Genomic DNA, 19,971 nt, shown 5'->3' on the forward strand with positions numbered 1-19,971 from the left:
GAGCAGCGCACGCCATTGGGGGTCACCAAAAGCCCAAAGGCAGCCCAGCTGGACGGGGCTGTCCCAGAACGGAGTGCAGGTGCCGGGAAACGGCTGCCCCAGCACTCGAGCGTCCACTGGGGTTGGGTCAGAGGTCAGAGCGGCAGAGGGGAGAAATGAGAAGCAGGGACAGAAGAGCTTCTCCAGCCCCCACCGTCCTGCAGGAGCCGGCAGGGCTCAGCGCCACGTCGCGTTAACGCTGAGCACGTTGGGATCTGTCGGAGCGCAGGAGCGCAGCGCAGCCCCCCGCCCCACCACCCGCACGGGACAGCGGCGTGTCGGGCAGCCTGAGGGGGGGACGGGCTGGTTGTGTTGTGAATTCTTCTAGTCATTTCCAGACATTGGCAAACTCCGCTGGGCACGCAGCCAGGCGGTGTGTGAGCCTCCGGGAAGAGGATGAGTTTTAAAAGCAGCGTTGCAGCTTTTCCCATTAAGCAGCGCATCCTCACGGGGAGCTCAGCCCAGCGGTGCCGTGAACGTGCAGAAACCTCCCGCTTTCCCGCAGGGATGGCAGCTCCGAGCCGGGCTGTGGTGCCCCCCGCTGCCCCCCAGCAGCACGACCCGCCGGCTGCTCCAGTTTGCAAGTGGAGCCATCGTTTCTTAGATCTGTTGATGGCGATGGGGACGCCCTCGGGTCCTCTGACAGAGCCGAGCAGACCCTTAAACGCACCGACGGTCCCGAGGAGACCCCCGGATGCTCTCAGGGAGAACCTCACAGCTCCCGGTGGTCCCTCTTGAGATGTTTGCTGGGTGCTGCAGGGGAGACCCCCGGACCCAGTGCTGCTCCCTGGAAGGCCCCGCTGCCCTCCTCGCTCCGTCCAGCAGCCTGCCCAGCCCCCGGCCCCGCGCCATCTCGGGCTCTCCGGCGCGCTGCCCACAGCGACCCCCACGGCCACGAGGACGGGCGGACCCCGAGCCGCCCCGCGGGGGTTACCCGGAGGGCCCCGGCGCCCCGCCCGCCCGCAGGTGGCTCCGGGGCCGCGGTCCCCACCTGCGCACGGGCGGAGCGGAGGGGCGGAGCGGAGGGCCGGGGCCGGGTCCTCCCGCAGCCCGGCGAGGCCGCAGGCTCCGCCCCGGCTCCGGCTCCGGAGAAACTTTCCGTCGGCGCCGTAACGCTCGGCGGGAGCCCGGAGCTGGGGCCGAGCCGCAGCCTCAGCCGGAGCCGCAGCCGGGGCGGGCCCGGCCCTATGGGCAGCGGGCGGCGCGGGGCTCTGCCCGCCGCGGTTATGTCCGCCCCGCGTGCACCTGCGGACGGCGGCGAGGCCGAGCCCGGCCCTGCAGAGGTGTCCCCCCGGAAGAAGAAGGGCAGCAAAGGGGGCGGATTGCGGAGGGCCTTCAGCTGGCTGCGGGGCCGGAGGAGGAAGAGGAGGGCGGGGAGCCCGGAGGCTGCGAGTCCCGATCTGCGCGGAGCAGGTGAGGGTGGGCGCCGGGGGGAGAGGGGGGACGAGGGGTGAGCGCTGGGGGGACCTGGGGGGGGAACGTGGTCGTCGTGGTGTAAGTGGCCGGGGGGATCCCGGGGGGCGTCTGGGAGGTGGGGCCTGGAGGGGGAGTGGTGGCCGTGCAGGTGGTCCTGGAGGGGTTGACCCGGAGGGGTCGGGGTGGCGGCGGTGGCTGAGAAGGGCTGCGGGTGGCGGCCGTGGAGGTGGCCGAGTCAGAGTGGAGGGGGAGGGCGAGGAGGGGTCGGGGTGACGACTGTGGGGCTGTCTGAGGAGAGGCTGAAGTGGTGACCGAGGAGGTGGCAGAGGAGGGTTCGGTGCTGCTGGCCGTGCAGAGGCCGAAGCGGGATCACGGCGGCTGCTGGGGGGGGGGGAGGGGGTCTGGGGTGACGGCGACCGCAGCAGGACGGACCCGGCGGGCCCCGGTGCGCTCTCGCTGCTGCCCCGAGGGCTGCTGCCGGTTCGCTGGGTCGGCTCTGGCTCTGCGCTGACTCAGAAGGTCGCTGGGGCTGCGGGAAACCTGGAGGCACGCCAGCCTCCTCCTCCTCCTCCTCCTCCTGGGCCCGGTGTTTGCTGTGCTCCAGGTGTGGCCCTTCCTGCCCTCGGTATGGCCCCGTCCGCGCACTGCTGTCCTCCGTGTCCCATCTGTGTCCCCGTCTGGAGCCGCCCGCAGAGTGCGATGTGTGGAGGTGCGGGGCTGTGCCGTGCTCTGCTCTCCGTGGCTGCTCCCGGTCACAGGAGGGGTGGCACAGCCCCGTCCCTGCGCTGTGCGGGATCCCGGCTGTGTCACACGGCCGTCCTTCCCACGGCGGTGTCCCCTCCTCGGTCACATCGGTGCCACCCTGATGCCTTCACCTGGAATTCCCTCCTGCGTTCACCCCGGGGGGTTCATCCCCAGAACCGCGGCTTCAAGAAGCTGAGATGCGTGATAAGGAAGGAGGGACCGGGGAAAGGCGAGGGGGGTCTCGTGGGCCGGGCTGTGCGGGGGGTCCCTGAGGTGCTGCCTGGGAGCAGCACACGGAGCGCGCTGCTGCGAGCCTGAAACCTGAGCAGAAAAAGCAAGCCGTGCCAAAGCATGTGATGGATGTTCCTCTATTCCGCCCTGCAGGAGCGCCCGCTCCAGCTCTGTCAAACCTCTTTATTATTATTATTTTTCCTAATTAACTATTTTTCCTGAAGTTTTACTGCTCACCCACCGATCAGCACTCACGGCTCCAACCTGCTCCCTGGGCTGTGTTAGCGGGCGCTGCCACCCTGCTGGCCGCACGTTTGGCATCTCAGCACCCGTGTGGGTGGCAGTGCTGTGGGTTTCTGTGCCCCTGTGGGGTCCCTGCTTCCTGCAGAGCTGCGATGTGGGGCAGTGCGTGGACGTGCAGCGATGGCAGCTCATGCAGGATTGAATCACCCGGCTGGCTGCAGCACTCGGCAGCCCCACCCTGCTTAACCACCTCCGGCCCGGCTGTGTGCATCCCGGGGCTGTGCTGTGGTCCTGCTGACCTCGGGCGGGTGCTGCGTGCCGTCCTTCCCCATGTAACAGGGCCGCGGTGCTCCCCGAGCAGCTCCGTGTTGTGCAGTGATGTCCGTGCAGAGCTTGGCAGCACTGGGCGCTGTGTGAAGCTGTGGGCTCGGCCCAACCTGGCAGTGCTTCCAGACGTCGAGCTGGGAGCTGTGGGGTGGGGAAGAGGAGCATTAAGCAGGTCACTGTGGGCTCCGGCTGCTGGCGCTGTGCTCTTCTCTCTGTGTCTGTGTGGTGCTGAGCTCTGCAGCAGCTGTGGCTCTGGGTGCTGGGTGAGGGGTGCAGCTGTGGGTCAGGGCTGTTCCTGCTCCCAACCTCAGTTTCAGCTGGGTCCAGGTTGCTCAGCACTGAGACCTTGGGAGCTACAGGATGGAAGCTGTTCCATTTTCGATCAGCCCTGTGGCCCATCTGATGGGAAATCCCAGCTCTGTCTGCTCACAGCTGGGATGCCATCATTCCAGCGGGTGGATCTCAGCAGAGGAATGGCACCGGGCAGGGGCAGCCCTTGTGGGGGTTGGAACCCTCTGCTGCTGGGTGTTCTCGGGCCCAGCACAGCCTGGAGGAGTGGCTGCAGCATCCATGAGCACTTGGGTGACGGCCACAGGCACTTCCACCGCTCCAACGTGCGTTGGCGGCTGGAAGATGGAAAAAGAAAGAAATGTGTGAGCTGGAGGAGTGCTCGTGAGCTGCAGCCCTCGCTCGGGTCGTTCTGCCCTCCTGCAGTTGCTTCTGTGGTGCCTGCAGTGACGGAGCACCGCTCGCTCCCCAGGGTGTGCATTGCCCTGCTGTTGTGGAGCTGGGGGTGTTGTCAGCCCTTGGGATGTTGGGGTGAAGCAAAGGGCCCTCTGCTCTCGCAGCGCCGTGCGACTGCTTTTCCTGCTGTCTGCAGGAGGTGTTTTGGTTGGGAACAAGGGAGCTGAAAGCTTTCTCTCTTCCTGTGCAAGCAGAGCTTGCAGACCCGCGGGGGGCTGACAGCCTCTTAACCCTCAGCAGTGCTGTGTGCTGCAGCAGGGGGCTGTGAGCGGGCTGCTGCATGGCTGTGCACTGCGGGTGTTAGCCCAGCTTTCGGCTATGGCTCTGTATGGGCCTCCCAACATCACTCGTGATTCCCCAGCAAAGGAAATGGATCGATGTGCCAGGAGCTCTGAGCGCTGGCTTCTCACGTTTGATGCCAGCTTCGTGCGGCAGCAGCAGACTTCTGAGTGCTGGGGTTAAGAACACAGCTTTGAAGGCACGCAGCAGGGCTGGGCGCTGCGGGGCTGTGTGTGCTGCTCTGATAGCAGCTCCGTGCCTCTGCCCCCCACGTCCCCCATCTCCGCTGTCACACGGCAGCGCCGTCGCCATTTGCTGTTGGTGTGTTACTGTCCCGAGCTGCTGGGCTGTGCTGAAGTGCAGGAGGTGGTGGGGAGGTGGCAGTGCAGCGCTGTGCTCCTGGTGCTCCCGGTGCTGTGCTCCCGGTGCTGTGCTCCCGGTGCTGTGCTCCCGGTGCTGTGCTCCCGGTGCTGTGCTCCCGGTGCTGTGCTCCCGGTGCTGTGCTCCCGGTGCTGTGCTCCCGGTGCTGTGCTCCTGGTGCTGTGCTCCTTGCACTGCCCGCGCCGTCACGGGTTTGTTAAATCTGCAGAAGGCAGAGAGTGACAGTCCAGAAAATGTGAGCAGCAGGAATCTGCCGGCCGGGCCTGGAGCTGCTGGGCTGAACAAAGAGAGGTGTGTCCTCAACCACAGCTATTCCACCTGGAGACAACTGCAGGAATTGCTCCTGCAAATAACGTTCCGTAAGAGCCGATAAAACCATTTCAGCGGAGTCGTGTTTCCTTTTAGAAGGAAGGTTTTATTTCATAAGACAATATCATCATTGACTTCGTCTCCGGCGCCGGGGGGAACGTGGGCCAGCGGAGGGTGAGGAGCTGGGCAGGGATGAAGCGAAACATCCTCCACCTGCCAGAGCAGCAGAGCCCTGTGTCCTGCACTGAGAGCTGCGGTGCCCCGGGGCCAGGAGCTGCACGGAGCTGACAGCCCGGGCTCCGGCTGCAGCAGGAACTAATGTGAAACCTTCCTGGTTATGTATTGCTGTTAATGATTGGGGATCTTAAGCTGGGTTTTGTGTCACCTTTGCCTTTCTGAGCTTTGCTTCCCCATTAAGGGAACAAGGGCTGAATTCCTTTCTCATTCAGGCAGCGCGGCTCCCGCTCTGTTTGCTCCGCGATGGGGTCAGCGTGGGGACCGATCCTTCCCTGTGGGCACATGGGGGTCTCGGCCCCATTGGGTGTGGGCTGCCCGCCTGGCAGAGTGTGTGACCCCACCAGGACTGGATGTGCAGCAATGACGAGATCTGTACCTCGCTGTCCATCCCCCTGCCCCTCCACCCTGCTCTTGTTGGTGGGGCTGGCTCTGACCTTGGCTCTGCTCCCTGCTGGAGCCCCCGCAGCGCTGTGGCTGCTCAGTAGGAGTTGGGTGCTGGAGCAACAGGGAAGTGTCTGCCTGTATCTGGGGCAGCGCTGCAGGCTCCAGCCCCCTCTTTTTTGCAGGGAGAGAAGTGAAAATGCTTCGCTTCAAGAAGCGCTTGGTGAAGCTGTGTCATGGCGGAAGGGGGAATCGTGCAGCGCAGGGGTCTGTGTGTCTGCATTGAAGCAGCAGCCCCAGGATGTGGGGGTGCAGTGGAGTCACCCCTCGTTGCTGAGCTGGGAGCTCTGGCTCTTGCTTGTGTGCCCGTATCATGGTCCGGTCCCAGGGCTGCACGGTGCCCCCAGCAGGGTGTCGCAGCCATGGGCCGTGCTGCTGCAGCGCCGTGGGGTCAGGCTCTGTCCGCAGCGCTCTCTGCTCTGCCTCGTGCTGGTGGGAACCCGAGCAGTGCGAGTTCCACAGCAGAGGAGGAGGCTGAAGTCCAAAGGTGAACCATTGTGGATCACCTCGGGAGGTCGGCGCGGGGCGTCCGGTTGATAATGTTTTCCATCACCTCCATAGTTGTAGTGCGGCGCCTTCACCACAAAACCATCCTTCCTATTTATCCGAGCCTCCGCTGAATCACCAAAGGAACATAAACAGCGCCGGTAGGAATTGCCCACCCTGTGACCAGCTGACCCCTCCCTGCCCTCACACGTTTAATTTTCTCATTAAAACCAGCATGGAAAGCTGCACTTCACACGGCCGGGCTGCCCGCCGTGCCCACGCGTTTCGCAGCCACCCGGCTCCAGGCTTGTCTGTGCAGAGTCACTGCAGCGCCGCTTTGAGCTGCCCGCACGCTGCCCTCTCCTGCCAGCTGCCTGCAAAAGTGCACGGCTGGGCGGTCACGAGGCCGTGGGGTTGGGATCAACCAGGAGGGAGCGTGCAGAGCCGGCAGCGTGAGGTGCTGGAGTGATGTCCTCGTGCAGCCGGGTGGGCTCTGGCCGCAGCTCTGGGAGCAGATACGTGAAACTTCATCGCCTTGCTGCCCCTGGGAGGTCAGGATGGAGGGCACCGCTGGGGCTGTGGGTCCTGGGACCCCCCCAATACCCTGGGCTGTATCTCCCGCAGTGCAAGAGCTGTGCTCGTGACAGGCAGAAATTGTGGGCTCAACTTGGTGCTGCCAACCCGTGATCCGGGATGGCTGTGGGCACTGTGTCAATAGAATGAAGCGCAGATAACAGAACGCAGAGAGCAGAGTGGGGTTGGGGGGGGTCGTACCCCCTATGCCTGCGGTCCCACCCACAGCGCCCACCTCGATCCGGGGCTGGGAGGGCTGCCGGGCGCTCCCGAGAGGCCACTCCTCTCCTTCTGCCATTGGCTCCGGCAGAGCCGGCTGCGAGCTGGGCTCCCACAGCGATGGGAGCGGGCGGCCGGGAGCCCTGTGCTGTGGGCCCCCCCGGCAGCCCCCTCAGCACCGCCATGTAGGGTCGCAGCATCCTCCACCCGGAGGCGGTGGAGGGCGAGATCGGAGCCATGGGCAACGCGTACCGCAAGAGGAGTCCCGCGGGATCCCTCTGGCCATGGGGTCGGGCTGGGAAGCCGAGGGCAGGTAGGAGCTGGGGGGGCGCGTTGGTGGCTGGATCCGTGCCCTTGGGGGGCTGTAGAGGAGAGTGACAGAGCTGGGGGAGCAGACTGCACCCCGTGAGGATGGGGTGATGGTGGGGGCTGAGAGCTCTCACCATGTAGCTGGGGGTACTGACTCCATCACAGCTTTATGCCTGGGGGTGCAGTTCAGGAGACTGGAGGAGGCAGAGAGAGCTCAGTCCTTTGATCCAAAGGAGGGTCCCGTGTGAATTGGATGCATATACGGGGTTATCTGACCCTTGGGGTCCCTGATAGCCCCCTTCCTGGTTCTGTCAGACTGGGGCACTGTGAGCAGTGAGGCTGCTGACCTGTCCTGCTGATGTTAAGCTGTTCCCCATTTCCTCTGCGTGGGGTGGGGAGGGGATCTGACTGTGCTCCTGGCTTGGTACAGGTGGGGTTGGTGGGACTGAGGTGGCATTGAGGGCCGTTTGGTGGCTTGTCTGCACTCTCTGCATGCTGAGGCCCCTTCCTGTGGTGTGTGCCAGCTCTGGTGTCCTTTGGTGCATGTCCCCAGCACCACCACATCCTGCTCTGCTCAGAGCCAGCACTGGGGCTCTGCTGCCAACTCTGCCAGCATCCCAGTGTCCCTCTTGTCACAAGGCAAATGTGTCACAGCCTGGATTCAGCTCCCTGTCTGGGCTCGGGGCACAAGAAAGGCATGTGAAACTGCAAGATGTGGTTCAGAGGTGACCAGCAGAGCACAGTGGGCAGCCAGAAGGCTCAGCCCTGCAGGGGATCTGCAGGTCCCATTTGTTCCTGGAGCAGAGGGACAGGTTGGGCTTTGCAAAGTGGGTGGCTCTGGGAATGCGCATGGTGCGTTCTCAGCCTCATAACTGAGGGGTAAAAGGTGTGTAACATCTGTAACAAAGCCTTCATTTATCCACACCATCAATTACCTGTTGAAATCGAATGGGTATTAAGCAAAGCAAACAAGTTCCAGGGAGTCAGATGGTGGAGAAGTGAAGTGAGCACCTCCCACCCTGCAGGCTCCTCGCGACCCCTCTCCCTGCATTCTTCTCTCCATCAAACTGGTGGTGCTGGTCCCACTGGGCACTGGTCCCCTGCTCCTTGTCAGCCCTGTGCTGCCCTATGAGGGGCTCTGAGCAGCCCCTGGTCCCACTGGTCCCATCCTGTATCCATCCTCCAGGCTGGGGCATTTCTCTCCCAGAAGGAAGCTTCCTGCTTGCCTGGCTGCTTTGCCAGCGCCGTGCCTTGCTCCAGAGGTTGCACCCAATGTCCCCCTGCAGGCCTGGGGTTGCGGGTTGGGGACTTCAGGTTGGCTGCACCATGGTGATGTGGGCAGATGGGCCCGAAATGTGCACGGTGGGTGCAGCACCGCCAGGCAGATGCTGGGATGGGTGAGGAGGGCTGAAGGGTGGAAGGCGCTGAGAAAACATGGGGCAAGTTCTGTTTGTTCTCTGCCACCACTCCATGGCAACGGCGCGGCGGCCACAAAGCCAAAGAATTTGCATTGTGTCGCTTCAGCGTTTCGGAGGGCGCAGCTGGGATCCGGGCTGGGGGCAGGGTGCCGCGCTCCGTGCCACGGTGCTGCCCGCTCGTCCTGCCCTGAGCAGCCCCAGGGATCCCAGATCTCAGGTCTGAGGATCATCGTGTCTCAGTGCTGCTGAGGCCGGCAGCATCCTGTGCTCCCCATCTCTGGCCGCTCGGCCCCACCGCCACCCTCTGGTTCTCCTGGGGTGGGCTGGTGTGGCTGGGGCTGGACGCGCTTCCCGCTGCTGCTCGGCTCCGCAGGAGTTTTGCTTGGCCAGCCATGTGCTTTCTGAGGATATCTGCAGTTGCTCCTCCCTGGACCCGCTGGCTGCTGCCGTGTGACCTCCGTGTCCTGGGCTTTGTTGTGTTTCTCCACTCCCACAGGGTTCATTCTCTGCCAGCCACTCAGGCAAGCAGAGCCCGGCACTGTGTGGCTGCCCGATGCCTTTAGATCTGAAAGGGCAGGAGCCGTGTGAGCTGGCGGGAGGCTGAGCTGCCCACAACCTGCTCCCTGCCAAGGAGAGGCAACACATCCTCAGCCTGAGCGGCTCAGCCCTGCTTCTGCCTCGTCCACCTCCCTGTGTCTGAGCAGGGGATGGACGTGACCCTGCTGCATCCCCTCTGCTCCTCTCCGGGCTCCTTACGGCAGGAGCTGAGTGGGGAAGGTCCCTGGCAGTCCTTGGGTACCATGGAGACCGAAGCCTCTTATCGGCTCCTTATCAGGACAGCCCCGCCAGGCCCTGCTGAGTCAGGGTGCAGGAACGTGGCACCGGGCCAGGCTGCGCCCAGCGGGAGCGCGGTGCTGAGCAGCCAGCGGGGCCGATGGAGCTGCAGGTCCCGCTGCTGGGAGCCCTCCGTGCTGCCGAGTGTGGAGGAACCTGCAGGGTCTTGTCTCTGAGCCTTCCCTGGATCCGCTCCCGCACGGAGCAGGACCTGCCGGGACAGGCTGACATTCGCAGGCTGCCTTCGGTCCCTGCGAGCGCCGGGCATGACGGCACGTGTGGTGGGGATGGATGTGGGCAGTGAGAAGGCAGCACCGGGAAGGGTGTGTGGGAGGTGGAGGGCAGGAGCTCAGTGGACACGGAGCTGACAGAGCTCTGGACTTTGGCACGGCTCGGCCTGGCTCACTGCTGAGGGCGGTGGTGACAGAGGTGTGCCCGCAGCTGGGGGCTGCCATGTGTAGGGCTCACCCCCAGCCCTCCCCTCGCACACCGTCTGCCTGCACTCAGTCTGGGCCATTCCCACCCGGATCCTGCTCTCGGATCAGACTCTATTTACCTTCAAACCTGTTTGGTGGCTTCTCAGGAGGGGCTGAGCACGGGTGGGGACACAGCAGGAGGCCCCGTGCAATGGGCTGGGAGTGGGCACTGTGCTGCCTATGAGCTCTGTGGGGCTGAGGGATGGAGCAGCCCAGGAAGGACTGCGGCCTCCCGGTGTGTTGTGTGACCGGAGCACAGACTGTGCTTTTGTGGCTCAGCTTGTCCCCATGTCATTGCTGTGCTCCTGCCCGACAGCAGCTGTGGAGCACAGCTCTCCCCCAGGTGGGGTTTTCCTCCCATCCCATCCCTGCCTGTTTCGCTGTGGCCATTCACTTGCCTGGGGTGCTCGTGGAAGTTTTCTGCACTGTTAATTGAAAGGAAGAAGAAAACCCATGTTTGTTTTCCCATTCAAAATTAATTTTATTTCTGCCCCTGCATGGGATTGTCTTTGAGAACGGAGCCAGCAGCGCCATCCGGGTCGTGTTTATTTACTTTGTGAAGTTGTTTTCCTGGCTGGAACATCAGCCCTGGAGCGAGGAGCAGGGCAGGCTGTAACCCTGCAGATAGCGCTGTGTGACGGGCCGTGTGGCCAAAGCCACCATCAATATTATTGTGTGCTCGTCCTGCCTTGGGGCAGCTCAGCCCCACTGTGTAGGCCCTGTGCGGAGTTGGGGCAGCAATAAGGGTGGGGAGCTCCTGCAGCCCTCTGGGCACGGAGGGACTGTGCTGTCCCTCCACCCTATGGGTGTCGCCACGTGGTGCCTACAAGCACCGCTTGATGCCCCATGGTGCAGAAAGTCCCCAGTGCCACAAGGAAGGGAAGGCGGCATCTCCTCCCGTTGCTCCTCCGGGACCTTGCAGCCCCCGTGCCAGCTCCCCTGCTCCTCCTCCCCATTTTTCCCCGGTGAGTCAGTGGTGCCGGGCGGGCGCTGCCTGTTCCCCGCCGCAGGACCCGAAGGCAAGTCGGGGCAGTGCCGTGCAGGCAGCAATGGATGCGCACACCTGGGGATGGTGGCCCAGCCCGCCGCTTGCAGGAGGTGCAGGCGTAGTGTGGAGCACGGAGCCAGCGCTCGCCCCTTAGCCAGGCAGTGGAGGGTTTCTCCCTGTGGCTCAGCTGTGTCCCTGCAGTGGTGCCAGCACCATCTCATTGCAGCATCCTCAGCTGCGTGGACCCAGCTATGCTCCTTTGGAGTCTCAGCTCTGGTCTCTTCTTCTAGCCTGTCCCTGCTGTCAGCAGTGCTTCACCTGTTGGACGCCAGGTCCCGTACAGGGAAACCATCCTTGGGGCCATCCTATCTGTTTTGGGGCAGGAACCCGGGCAGGTCCTCCCGCTGCAGGATGCGGCTGCCACGTGCACATGAGGCACGTGTGTGCCAGGTTGGAGCAGCAGAGCCTGGAGGGGACGGGTCGATCCAGGGTGCGTCGCAAGGAATGAGTGAGGGATGGGATGGGGCGCCAGCTCCGCGCGGGCGTGTTGCTGCCGGTGTGGGCTGCAGCTGCAGCCTCTGCTGTGGGATCCCCCTGTGCTGGGCTGCAGCTTCGTCCTGCTCCATCCTTTGCTGCTGTAGATGCTGAACCCTTCCTGCAGCGTAGCATCTCCCCCAGCCGTGCTGGCACTGCTGCTCATGATGCCTGCAGAGCAGAGGGCAGCGCTTGGTGCAGCACGTGCTGCCTGCTTTGTGCACCCTCAGCCCTTTCATTATGGCCCTTTTCCCTTTGCACAGAGAAAAGAGCTGGGAGAGTCTGCCTGTGGCTGCCGGCACCTTCTGGGTGAGCATGTGGGCCGTGGGGCCAATCCTGCCCTGCTGTGGGACAGTGCTGTGCCACTGCCAGCTGCGGGGCTGTAGGTGTGCAGGAGCTGCAGGGGACACATGCTGCACCCATCTGGCAACACAGAGGGATCCTGGCAGTGTCTGCACGGTGGTGCAGGGGTGCAGAGAGGTGTGGGTGCTCCCGGCCTCTGCCAGCAGTTCTATCCCCTTGTGCGTGGGCGCTGCAGCTGCCAACCCTCCCCCCTCCCCACCTGCCCCAGCGGCTGGAGCTACTGGTTAGACTGGTCTGAAGCCCGGTTATCCCCCAGTGCCACAGGCTCCAGTGACCGTGACGCTGCCGTGCTGGGGGACACGGTGGGGACGTGGGGACATCCCAAGGGGTGATGTCTGGGGACATAAAGCCCCCCAGCTCCTCCCCGTTGGCCACACCGGTGTGAAGGCCAGCTCTCCGCTTTGCAGGGCTGTTGTGCCCAGTGGGGACCAGGCGTGGTTGGTGTGGATGATGCGGCAGGATTCCCCCCGAGCACAGGAATTTGGGGGGGATTCTCTGCTCTCAGCCCCATGCCAGGCAGTGCGCGTCCCCGCACGCTTCGTGCAGGAGGGGAGGGAGGGCTGGGGGTGAGCGGGAGGCCAGAGGAGGGGCCCTGCTCTTCTCCTCCCAGCACCGGGAGCGCTCTGGGAGCAGCCGGGCTGTCCCCTCCTGCCGCCGCGCGGCCCCCCCCCATCCCCCGGCTCCGGCCTCTCCCCGCGCAGCCGCTCCGCCGGCCGAGCATCCTCCCGCCGGGCATCCTGCAGCCGGGTCCTGCGGCACGGCCGGGCGTGGGGAGCAAGAGCTGAGGGTTCAGCATCCGCCCCCCGGCGCGATAGGCGGCGGCAGAGCCTCGGCTGGGGGCGGCGGAGCCCCCCTCCCGCGGGGAGCAGCCCCTTCTCCTGGCCACCATGGTGGTTTTCATGGGCAGGAACCTCTCCTCGCTTCTGGCTTTCTTCAAGAAGGGTGAGTGGAGACGAGGAGGAGAGGAGGGAGGGAGAAGCGCTTCGCTTGTCCTTATGCAACCCCGGAGTGCCCCGCGTGCCTTCGGGGGGTCCCTGCAGCAGCTGCCGACCCGAGGAGGGCAGCGAAGGTCACCGGTCCGGTTCTCACCGCGGGGTCGTGCTGGGCGCAGCTCATTGCACCCCACATGCCAGAAAGCAGCTGAGCCCACACGGGTGGGGGTCAGGCCAGGGGCTGCCAGCAGTGGGGGGGGCATTTCTTAGGGGAAGGGCAGTGCGATGGGGTTGTGGTTGCCTTGAGTCCCTGCACCCCAGCGTAGGAGGTCCCTGAAGACCCTCCACACGTGCTCCGCACCCAGCCAAGCCTTTGAGTGTTGTGGGTGCTGGTGGAGGCAGCTGGCTTGGCGGTGCGGCAGGGTGGGCTGGCTCCATTGTTCAGGGCCTGCTCTTTGTGTGCCGGAGCTTCAGAGCGTGGCTGGGGCCGGGTGTGAGCTGTGCTGGGGACAAGGCCTGGGTGTGACAAGGCAGCGGCTGTCCCAGTTGGCAGTGGATGCTGAGTGGTGCCGGAATCCCCGCAGTGTTTCCCTCCAGCCCCTCCGCCTCCCGTTGTCTCCCTTCCCTTCCCCTCCTTTCCCCTCCCTGCCTGAAGTTGTTTTTTTCCAGGCAGGAAGAGCTGGAGGCTCTGCAGGCGGCTGAGGGTGGACGGAGCGATCTGGGCTGTGCCCTTGTCCCTGTGCCTCCCTGCCCCAGTGCTGCCAGGTGCAGCCAACAATGGGGACCAAAGCTGGGGAGGGGTGCCAGCTGTGGGCACCGCTGGGTGCTGGGAGGGATGGGGCTGTGAGATGGGTGAGCGTGGCCCTGTGCTGACCATGGTGTGGCACGGGGGGCTCTGCCACCTGGTGCGACCATGGAGGTGGGACGGCAGCCTCAGGGTCCCCTGGAGACTGTGTCGTGGTTTACATATTCTGTACCAGCTTGGGGGTGAGCCCCTGCTCCCTGGGTTCTTTGCAAGGCCTTGAGATGATGCAATCCTATGGAAGGAGAGAGGTCTTTCTATCCCCACAGCATGCTGCTTTGTTGGCCACCAGTGAAGGTGCTGAGCCCCAGGGCAGTGCTGGCTGCAGGGGGGGAAACGCCGCATCTCGCAGCGCAGACAGCCTGACTCCATCTGATCGATCAGGCAGAGCTGGAGGGACGAGGCTGTTCCTGTGCGCTGAGCTCATGGCAGACTGCATCCTGCCTGGCTGCAGGGCCGGGGGCTGCTCACGTGCAGGGGGCTGGGTGGGTGACCCCTCTGCGTTTGCAGGTGCTGCCAAGACTGAGAACGACAGGCGGCTGAGCGTGCAGTACAAGCCGGGCGATGAATGCCCCGACAACGTCTTCTTCCCCAGCACGCGGCCCCCGCACCTGGAGGAGCTGCACAACCAGGCCCGCGAGGGGCTCAAATCCCTGCAGCACCAAGGTAGGTACTGCCAGCCCCGAGCACCCCCGCTGCAGGGCCACGTCCCCAGGGCTGCGGGCTGCTGTCCCCAGTGCCCCGGGCAGCTGGCTGGCCTGCCCATGTGGGCGGCGCTGCGGAGAGTGACCAGAGTCCAGCACTGGGGGTGGCACCAGTTGCTGCTGCCCTGGGGGGCACTGGCTGTGCTCCGCAGTTGCAGACTGATCCCCTTCCTTCCTCCTACAGAGAAGCAGAAGCAGACCAAAAGTGCCTGGGACCACGGGGACACCAACAGCCTCCAGGTGAGCACGGGAGCTCCATCCAGCCATGCCAGGGTCTCTGTGGGGTGTAAAGTGAGAGGGGCAGCCTCCCTACACCCTGCACAGAGCAGAGGGCAGCACTGCAGCCCAGAGGAGGCAGGGATATGGCTGCAGGACCAGGAGAGGGGGCAGGAATGGGCTGTGTGCCCCTCAGTGTTGTCCCATTTGTCCCATGATGAGGCTCTGTCCCTGTCCTTGTGCCCTGCCTCATGTGGCTCTGCCTATGGCCCCCACCATGCTTATGTCCCTCTGACCCCCCTGTCTGCCCCACTGGCGTCCCCTGGCAGTGCTGAGTGAGGCAAGGAGATGGGATGGTGTGACAGGGTCTGCTGGCCACATCCAGCCCCATGGTGGGGCCCCTCCCTGGCTGCTGACGGATGAGAAACTCCCACTCTCTTGGCTGAGCTGGAGTTTGCTGCTTCCCTGGGCTCTGACCCCGCTCCCAGCGCCTCACCCACGTGTATTTGCTTAAACTGCTGCCTCCCTTTGGCTCTCAGCCACCTTAACCCATTAGAAGCAGGCGGGAAGGAGATTCATGGGGCTGTGTCTTGTCCTGACCTCTGGGAGATGCTTTGGAGGGATGAAGGGGGCACAGAAAGCCATGCTTATTACGAAGCTGTGAACCCAGAGTGGCACGTGTATGCCATATTTCCCCTGGCATTGCCACCCCATAGCCTGCCCCAGCCCTTGGGTGGTTTTGGTTTAGTGGTGATGAGGATGATGATTCCCCCTGGTGAGGGGACAGGGCAGTGCCAGCCCCTCTGCCCTGCTGGTCCTGGCTTGTCTGCTCTCTGGGGTCCACAGGACTGTTTGGGGTCCCTGGGGCTGCTCCCGGCCCCGCTCCTAGTGGGAGGACTCTGGCTGCTGGTGTGGCTGACTCAGCCTTTGGCCCTCGGAGTAGCTTTTGTCTGGGCTGTGGAGTCAGTTCGCTGCAGAAAAGGGGCCTGGAGGGGACAGGGCCGCTCCTTCCCCACAGCCTGGGGTCCATCTGAGCCCACTGTGTCCCCCCGCAGTCCTGCCCATTGTCAGAGGATGACAGCGTGTCCTTACGGAGCCAGGCGGCTTCCTGCATCACCGACAGCGCCTCTGAGGACGCCCTCTCCATCCGCTCCGAGATGATCCAGCGGAAAGGTGCCGGGCTGTGGGGTCAGGAGCCAAGTGGGTGCGAGGGGTTGGGGGTGGCAGGAATCCCTGGGGGGGCTTCGAGGCTCAGAGCCGCTGCAGGGATCTGGGGGCCTTTGGAGGGAAGAGAGCAGCTCTGGCTGAGTCAGAAGCTGCCACAGACGCTGGGGTGGAGCTGGGTGAGGGGACAGGCAGGCACACAGTGTCTCCTCCCTGCTTGGCTGCAGATGCTCCCTGGACTGTGCCGGGTGCATGAGCAGCAGCTGGTACTGGGCTGCAGACAACAGGGACACATGGCCCAGGGCTCATGTCACACCAGCTGGACTCACTCACACCTTTTACAGGTTCCACCTTCCGACCACATGACTCCTTCTCCAGATCTTCAGAGAAGGCCAGCAGGAAGAGGAAGGAGAGGAGGACAACAGTGCTGGGCATCCCCCAGCACGTCCAGAAGGAGCTGGGTAAGTGCACGACCAAAGGGTTGTTGTAGGGCTCAGTCCCATCCCTGGGGCTCTGTTTACCTCAGCTGGGTGCTGATGCTCACTTCTCCCTGCTCCCAGGTCTCAGGAATAGCCGTGAGCTCAGGGGGCATCCTGTGGATGGGCACGTGGGCAGCCGGGCACCGCAGCCCCTGCTGAATGGCGGCCAGGTCTCCGGTGACGCCATCCGCATCCCCACCATCGATGGGAACCTGCCACCGCTGGACGTCCCTGGGGGTGCCCGTGTGCGCCTGGGAGCCTTGGAGGAGACAGACACAGCCCTGCAGAAGCACATTGACCGGGTTTACTACGACGACACGTTGCTGGGGAGGAAGACAGCGGCCAAGCTGTCGCCCATGGCGAGGCCAAAGTCTCTGGCCGTGCCAGGCATGACCACCAGCGCCAACCCCCCGGAGCTGCTGAGCCCCGTCATGTCCATCTCACCCCAGGGCACCTACATGTCTAAGATCATCCCCAACGCCATCCTGCCGCCTATGGTGGACGTGGTGGCCCTGACGAGGAGCAGCGTGCGGACGCTGAGCCGCTGCAGCCTGGTGTCATCCAGCCCGGCCTCGGTGCGCTCCCTCACCCGCTTCTCGGAGCACAGCACCCGCAGCCGTGAGCCCTCCTCCTCCAGCGACAACTGGAGCCACTCGCAGTCCACCGAGACCATCGTCTCCAATAGCTCCACCATCTCCTCGCAGGGCGGCTCCGACCGCCGGCAGCCTGAGGCTGGGCTGTGCTGCGAAGCCGACACGGCGCGACGCTCTGACACCGATCAGATCAGTGTGTACAGCTCTGCCAGCTTCAGCAGCGCCTGCTCCAAGCCTGCCGTGGCTGCGGTGCACACAGCACACGGGCTGCTGGCCGTGGGGCCCCGCAGTGTGGGCGGCAGCAGCGGCCGCACATCCCCGGCCTTCAGCACCAGCAGCCAGGCAGAGGGCTCGGACACGGGCAGCCTGGTGAGTGAGCGCTCCTCGGCACGCAGCGTCTCCCTCAGGAAGATGAAGAAGCCCCCGGCACCCCCTCGCAGGACATTCTCACTGCACCAAAAGGTGGAGGGGGAGAACAAGGTGCTGGGGCTGCCCCCCAAGCCCAACTGGCGACCACAGCAGGCGAGCGACGTGCCCTGGTCCCAGCACCTTCAGCCCTTCAGCCCGACGGTTGAGGATGAGGTCTTCTCATCGGTGTCGCTGAGTGAGACCAGCAGCATCCGCTCTGAGAGCCTGGCCGGGACCAACTCCCCCAAGACCTCACGGGGCAGCCCTGGTGAGCACGGAATAACGGTGGTGCTGAGGGAACCCTCAGCTCAGCCCAAGTGGAGCTGCCCAGATGGCTCTGACCGCACCATGTCACCCTCCAGTGGATATTCCAGCCAGAGCGGGACGCCAACGTTGCCCACCAAGGGGCTGGGACCCCCATCCGCATCCCCAGGCAGGGTCCAGCCCCAGAAGCCGGACAGGGTCTGCTCCTTACAGTCCCCTGCGCTGTCCGTCTCCTCCTCCCTCACCTCTATCTCCTCCTCTGCCTCAGACCCAGTGCCCTCTGAGACACCGCACTGCGTGCAGAGCCGTTCGGATAGGTTTGTCATCCCACCGCATCCCAAGGTGCCTGCTCCCTTCTCCCCACCACCCACCAAGCCCCAGACACCTACTGCCCCCACCGGCCCCCTCACCCCTTCACCAGACCCATCGGTGCCCAGTGCCGCAGGGCAGGAGCCCTCCACCAAACCCAGCACCAAATCACCACCGCCGTCACCGCCGCCCGCCTACCACCCACCTCCTCCACCAGCCAAGAAGGCAGAGGTGAGCCCTGAGACTGCCTGTGAGGCCCCCACGGAGGCCACCTGGCCCCCACCGCCTCCCCCGGCCCCTGAGGAGCACGACCTGTCCATGGCAGACTTCCCCCCTCCAGACGAAGCCTGTTTCTCCAGCCTGCCCCTGCCTGATGCCGTGCTGACCCCAGCAGCTGGGCAGAGCCGTACACCGAGCGTGGCCGCCACATCTTCCTCCTCCTCAACCACCATCTCCCCATGCGTCCAGCAGGAGGGCTCACCGCCGCCCCCCACCACACCACTTCCCGGGGTCACCGTGCCCCCACCACCACCTCTCCCCCCACCTTCAGCTCCTGCTTTACCGCCCCAAATCTGCCTTAAGAAGGCGACAAACGGCTCCCGGGCAGACAGCAAGAAGGAGCCAGCATCGCGCAGCAAGAGCAGCCCGGTGCCCAAGGAGGATGCCAGCCTGCCCATCGTCACACCCTCGCTGCTGCAGATGGTGCGGCTGCGCTCCGTCAGTGTGGAGCCTCCTGCTGTGACCGAGGAGCGCGCGGTGCCGCAGAAGCCCATCCGGCGGGCCCTGTCCACGCGGCAGCCCAATCCTGCCAAAGATGCGGTGCCTTCAAACCCGCTGCACGCTGCCGTGCACCTCAAGGCCTCCGCTGTGTCCTCTGCTGAGGCCTCTGGGCTGGCTCCGAAATCCTCGGGTGGCAAAACGGCTCCTCCGGGCCTGGAGGTGCCCGCTGGCGATGGGCAGTTGTCCCCCAGGCACAAATCCCCCACCTCCACCGCCAGCTTCATCTTCGCCAAAAGCTCCAAGAAGTTGGTGATCGAGACCCCCTCATCCCCTGAGGCACAGGCCGACCTGAAGAGGAACCTGGTCACCGAGCTGATGAATTTCTCCGGGCAGCGCTCGGCAGCCCCGGCTGCTGCTCAGCAGGGCAAGGCAGCAGCGCACAGAAAGCCTGGCAAAGTGCCCCCTCCTGTCGCCAAGAAGCCTTCACTCGGCCTGGGGCCATCTCCATCCCCCCTGAGCCCAAAGGAGGCGCTGGGCTCCCCTGCACCAGACGGGAAGGTCAAGGCAGTGGCAGCGGAGGAGAAGAGCGGGACGGGCAGTGAGACGGTGGGGACGGCTGAGGGCAGCAGTGCCGCGGCTGCAGAGCCACCAGCACAAGGTATGCAGAACAGCGGGGCTGGGGGTGCCGGCTGAGCCCTTGGTGCGTGCTGGGGGCTCCTTGGCTGAGGGCTACGGCAATGCTGGGGGTGGTACCAGAGCCAATGAAGCTGAGTGTGGGTGCTCATGGCCGGGGGACCCAGCGCAGCACAGGCTGCATTGCGGCTGCTGTGGGACAGCAGGACAGGACAGCAGGGGTGGGCCTGTGGGAGGCTGGGCCGCAGGAACGGGTCCCTGATGGGCTCCTCTCTCTTGCCTTGCAGACAGACAGGGAGAGACGGCCTGAAGGACGGAGCTGCAGGACTTGTGCCCCCGCAGACAGGAATCCAAATCTCTCAGGGACCTGGGCAGGTCAACGGATGAGTGTGGAACTGGCGACTAACTTACCACAGGAAGCAAACAGCCTTAGCCTCCATGGCCTTGATGATATTTATGCAAAAATGGTGTTGGTTTCACTTTCCTAAGTACTACAGCTTTATTTTGCATTATTGTTTTTTACTGGACTCGAGGCCTGTGCCCAGAGCCAGCGCTCCTCCCTGCTGCGCTGCCGCGTGGTTTGCGCGTGTGGAGCAGAGCAGCTGCACAGAGAGGAGGGCGAGGGGCTGCAGCCACACAGGTGAGGACATGGGAAGAGGACAGCGCTGCCTGAGCACAGAGCTGGATCCAACCTGCTCCCAGCCAGCTGGGCCCACGAGGAATCAAAGCACTTTGGACAAAGGAACTGGGAGGCTTCGGCCACGGCCGCCCCTGGGAGGACTTGGGGGCAGCAGAAGCAGCGTGAGACGGAGCCCTGGATGGAGTGGAACGGGGCTGCAGCCCTGGAGAAAAGCACGAGGGGTCTCTGGGCCAGCACTGCTCCCTGCCCACAGCTCAACCTGCTGCTGGGCACAGTGTGGCTGCAGTAGGAGCCCGATGAGCTGCTGTTCAGGCCCTGGGCTCTGGGGTGGAGCCTTGATTTCTGTTTCTGTAAACTTTGGTCACGTTTTGATTTCTTTGATTGTAAGAAAAACAAACAAAAAACAACAACAACAAAAAAAATGAACCAAAACCAAACAACCCTCTGCCGCCAAGTAGCCCCTCAGAGCTCTGTACCTGGCTGGTAAAGATGATGACCGAAGCTCACTGCCTCCTG

At 64.2% G+C, this 19,971-nt stretch overlaps 1 protein-coding gene across 3 annotated transcripts; it reads left to right on the top strand.

Annotated features, from left to right (window-relative positions):
• The first annotated feature begins 1,150 nt into the window (after window positions 1-1,150).
• Window positions 1,151-19,954, top strand: NHSL3 (NHS like 3). 3 transcript variants are annotated; one of them, XM_072355732.1, is made up of 7 exons: window positions 1,151-1,452; window positions 13,836-13,991; window positions 14,214-14,269; window positions 15,301-15,418; window positions 15,754-15,870; window positions 15,970-18,840; window positions 19,103-19,954. In XM_072355732.1, exons 1-7 carry the CDS (start codon window positions 1,227-1,229, stop codon window positions 19,123-19,125), a joined length of 3,567 nt encoding a protein of 1,188 aa, XP_072211833.1. In that variant the 5' UTR covers window positions 1,151-1,226; the 3' UTR covers window positions 19,126-19,954. The 3 variants fall into 3 exon arrangements, with proteins under 3 accessions (XP_072211833.1, XP_072211834.1, XP_072211835.1); XM_072355733.1 differs by lacking the exon at window positions 1,151-1,452 and adding an exon at window positions 6,769-6,982; XM_072355734.1 differs by lacking the exon at window positions 1,151-1,452 and adding an exon at window positions 12,312-12,533.
• The last annotated feature ends 17 nt before the right edge of the window (window positions 19,955-19,971 follow it).

This window comes from Excalfactoria chinensis, chromosome 22 (genome assembly GCF_039878825.1).
Source record: "Excalfactoria chinensis isolate bCotChi1 chromosome 22, bCotChi1.hap2, whole genome shotgun sequence".
NCBI lineage: Eukaryota > Metazoa > Chordata > Aves > Galliformes > Phasianidae > Excalfactoria > Excalfactoria chinensis.

Excerpts from the sequence above, each read along its gene's own strand:
- NHSL3 (XM_072355732.1), top strand. The coding sequence starts at position 1,227 with ATGGGCAGCGGGCGGCGCGGGGCTCTGCCCGCCGCGGTTATGTCCGCC. Across the intron at positions 15,871-15,969 it reads GCACGTCCAGAAGGAGCTGG|GTCTCAGGAATAGCCGTGAG; the intron begins GTAAGTGCACGA and ends CCCTGCTCCCAG. Across the intron at positions 18,841-19,102 it reads TGCAGAGCCACCAGCACAAG|ACAGACAGGGAGAGACGGCC; the intron begins GTATGCAGAACA and ends CTTGCCTTGCAG.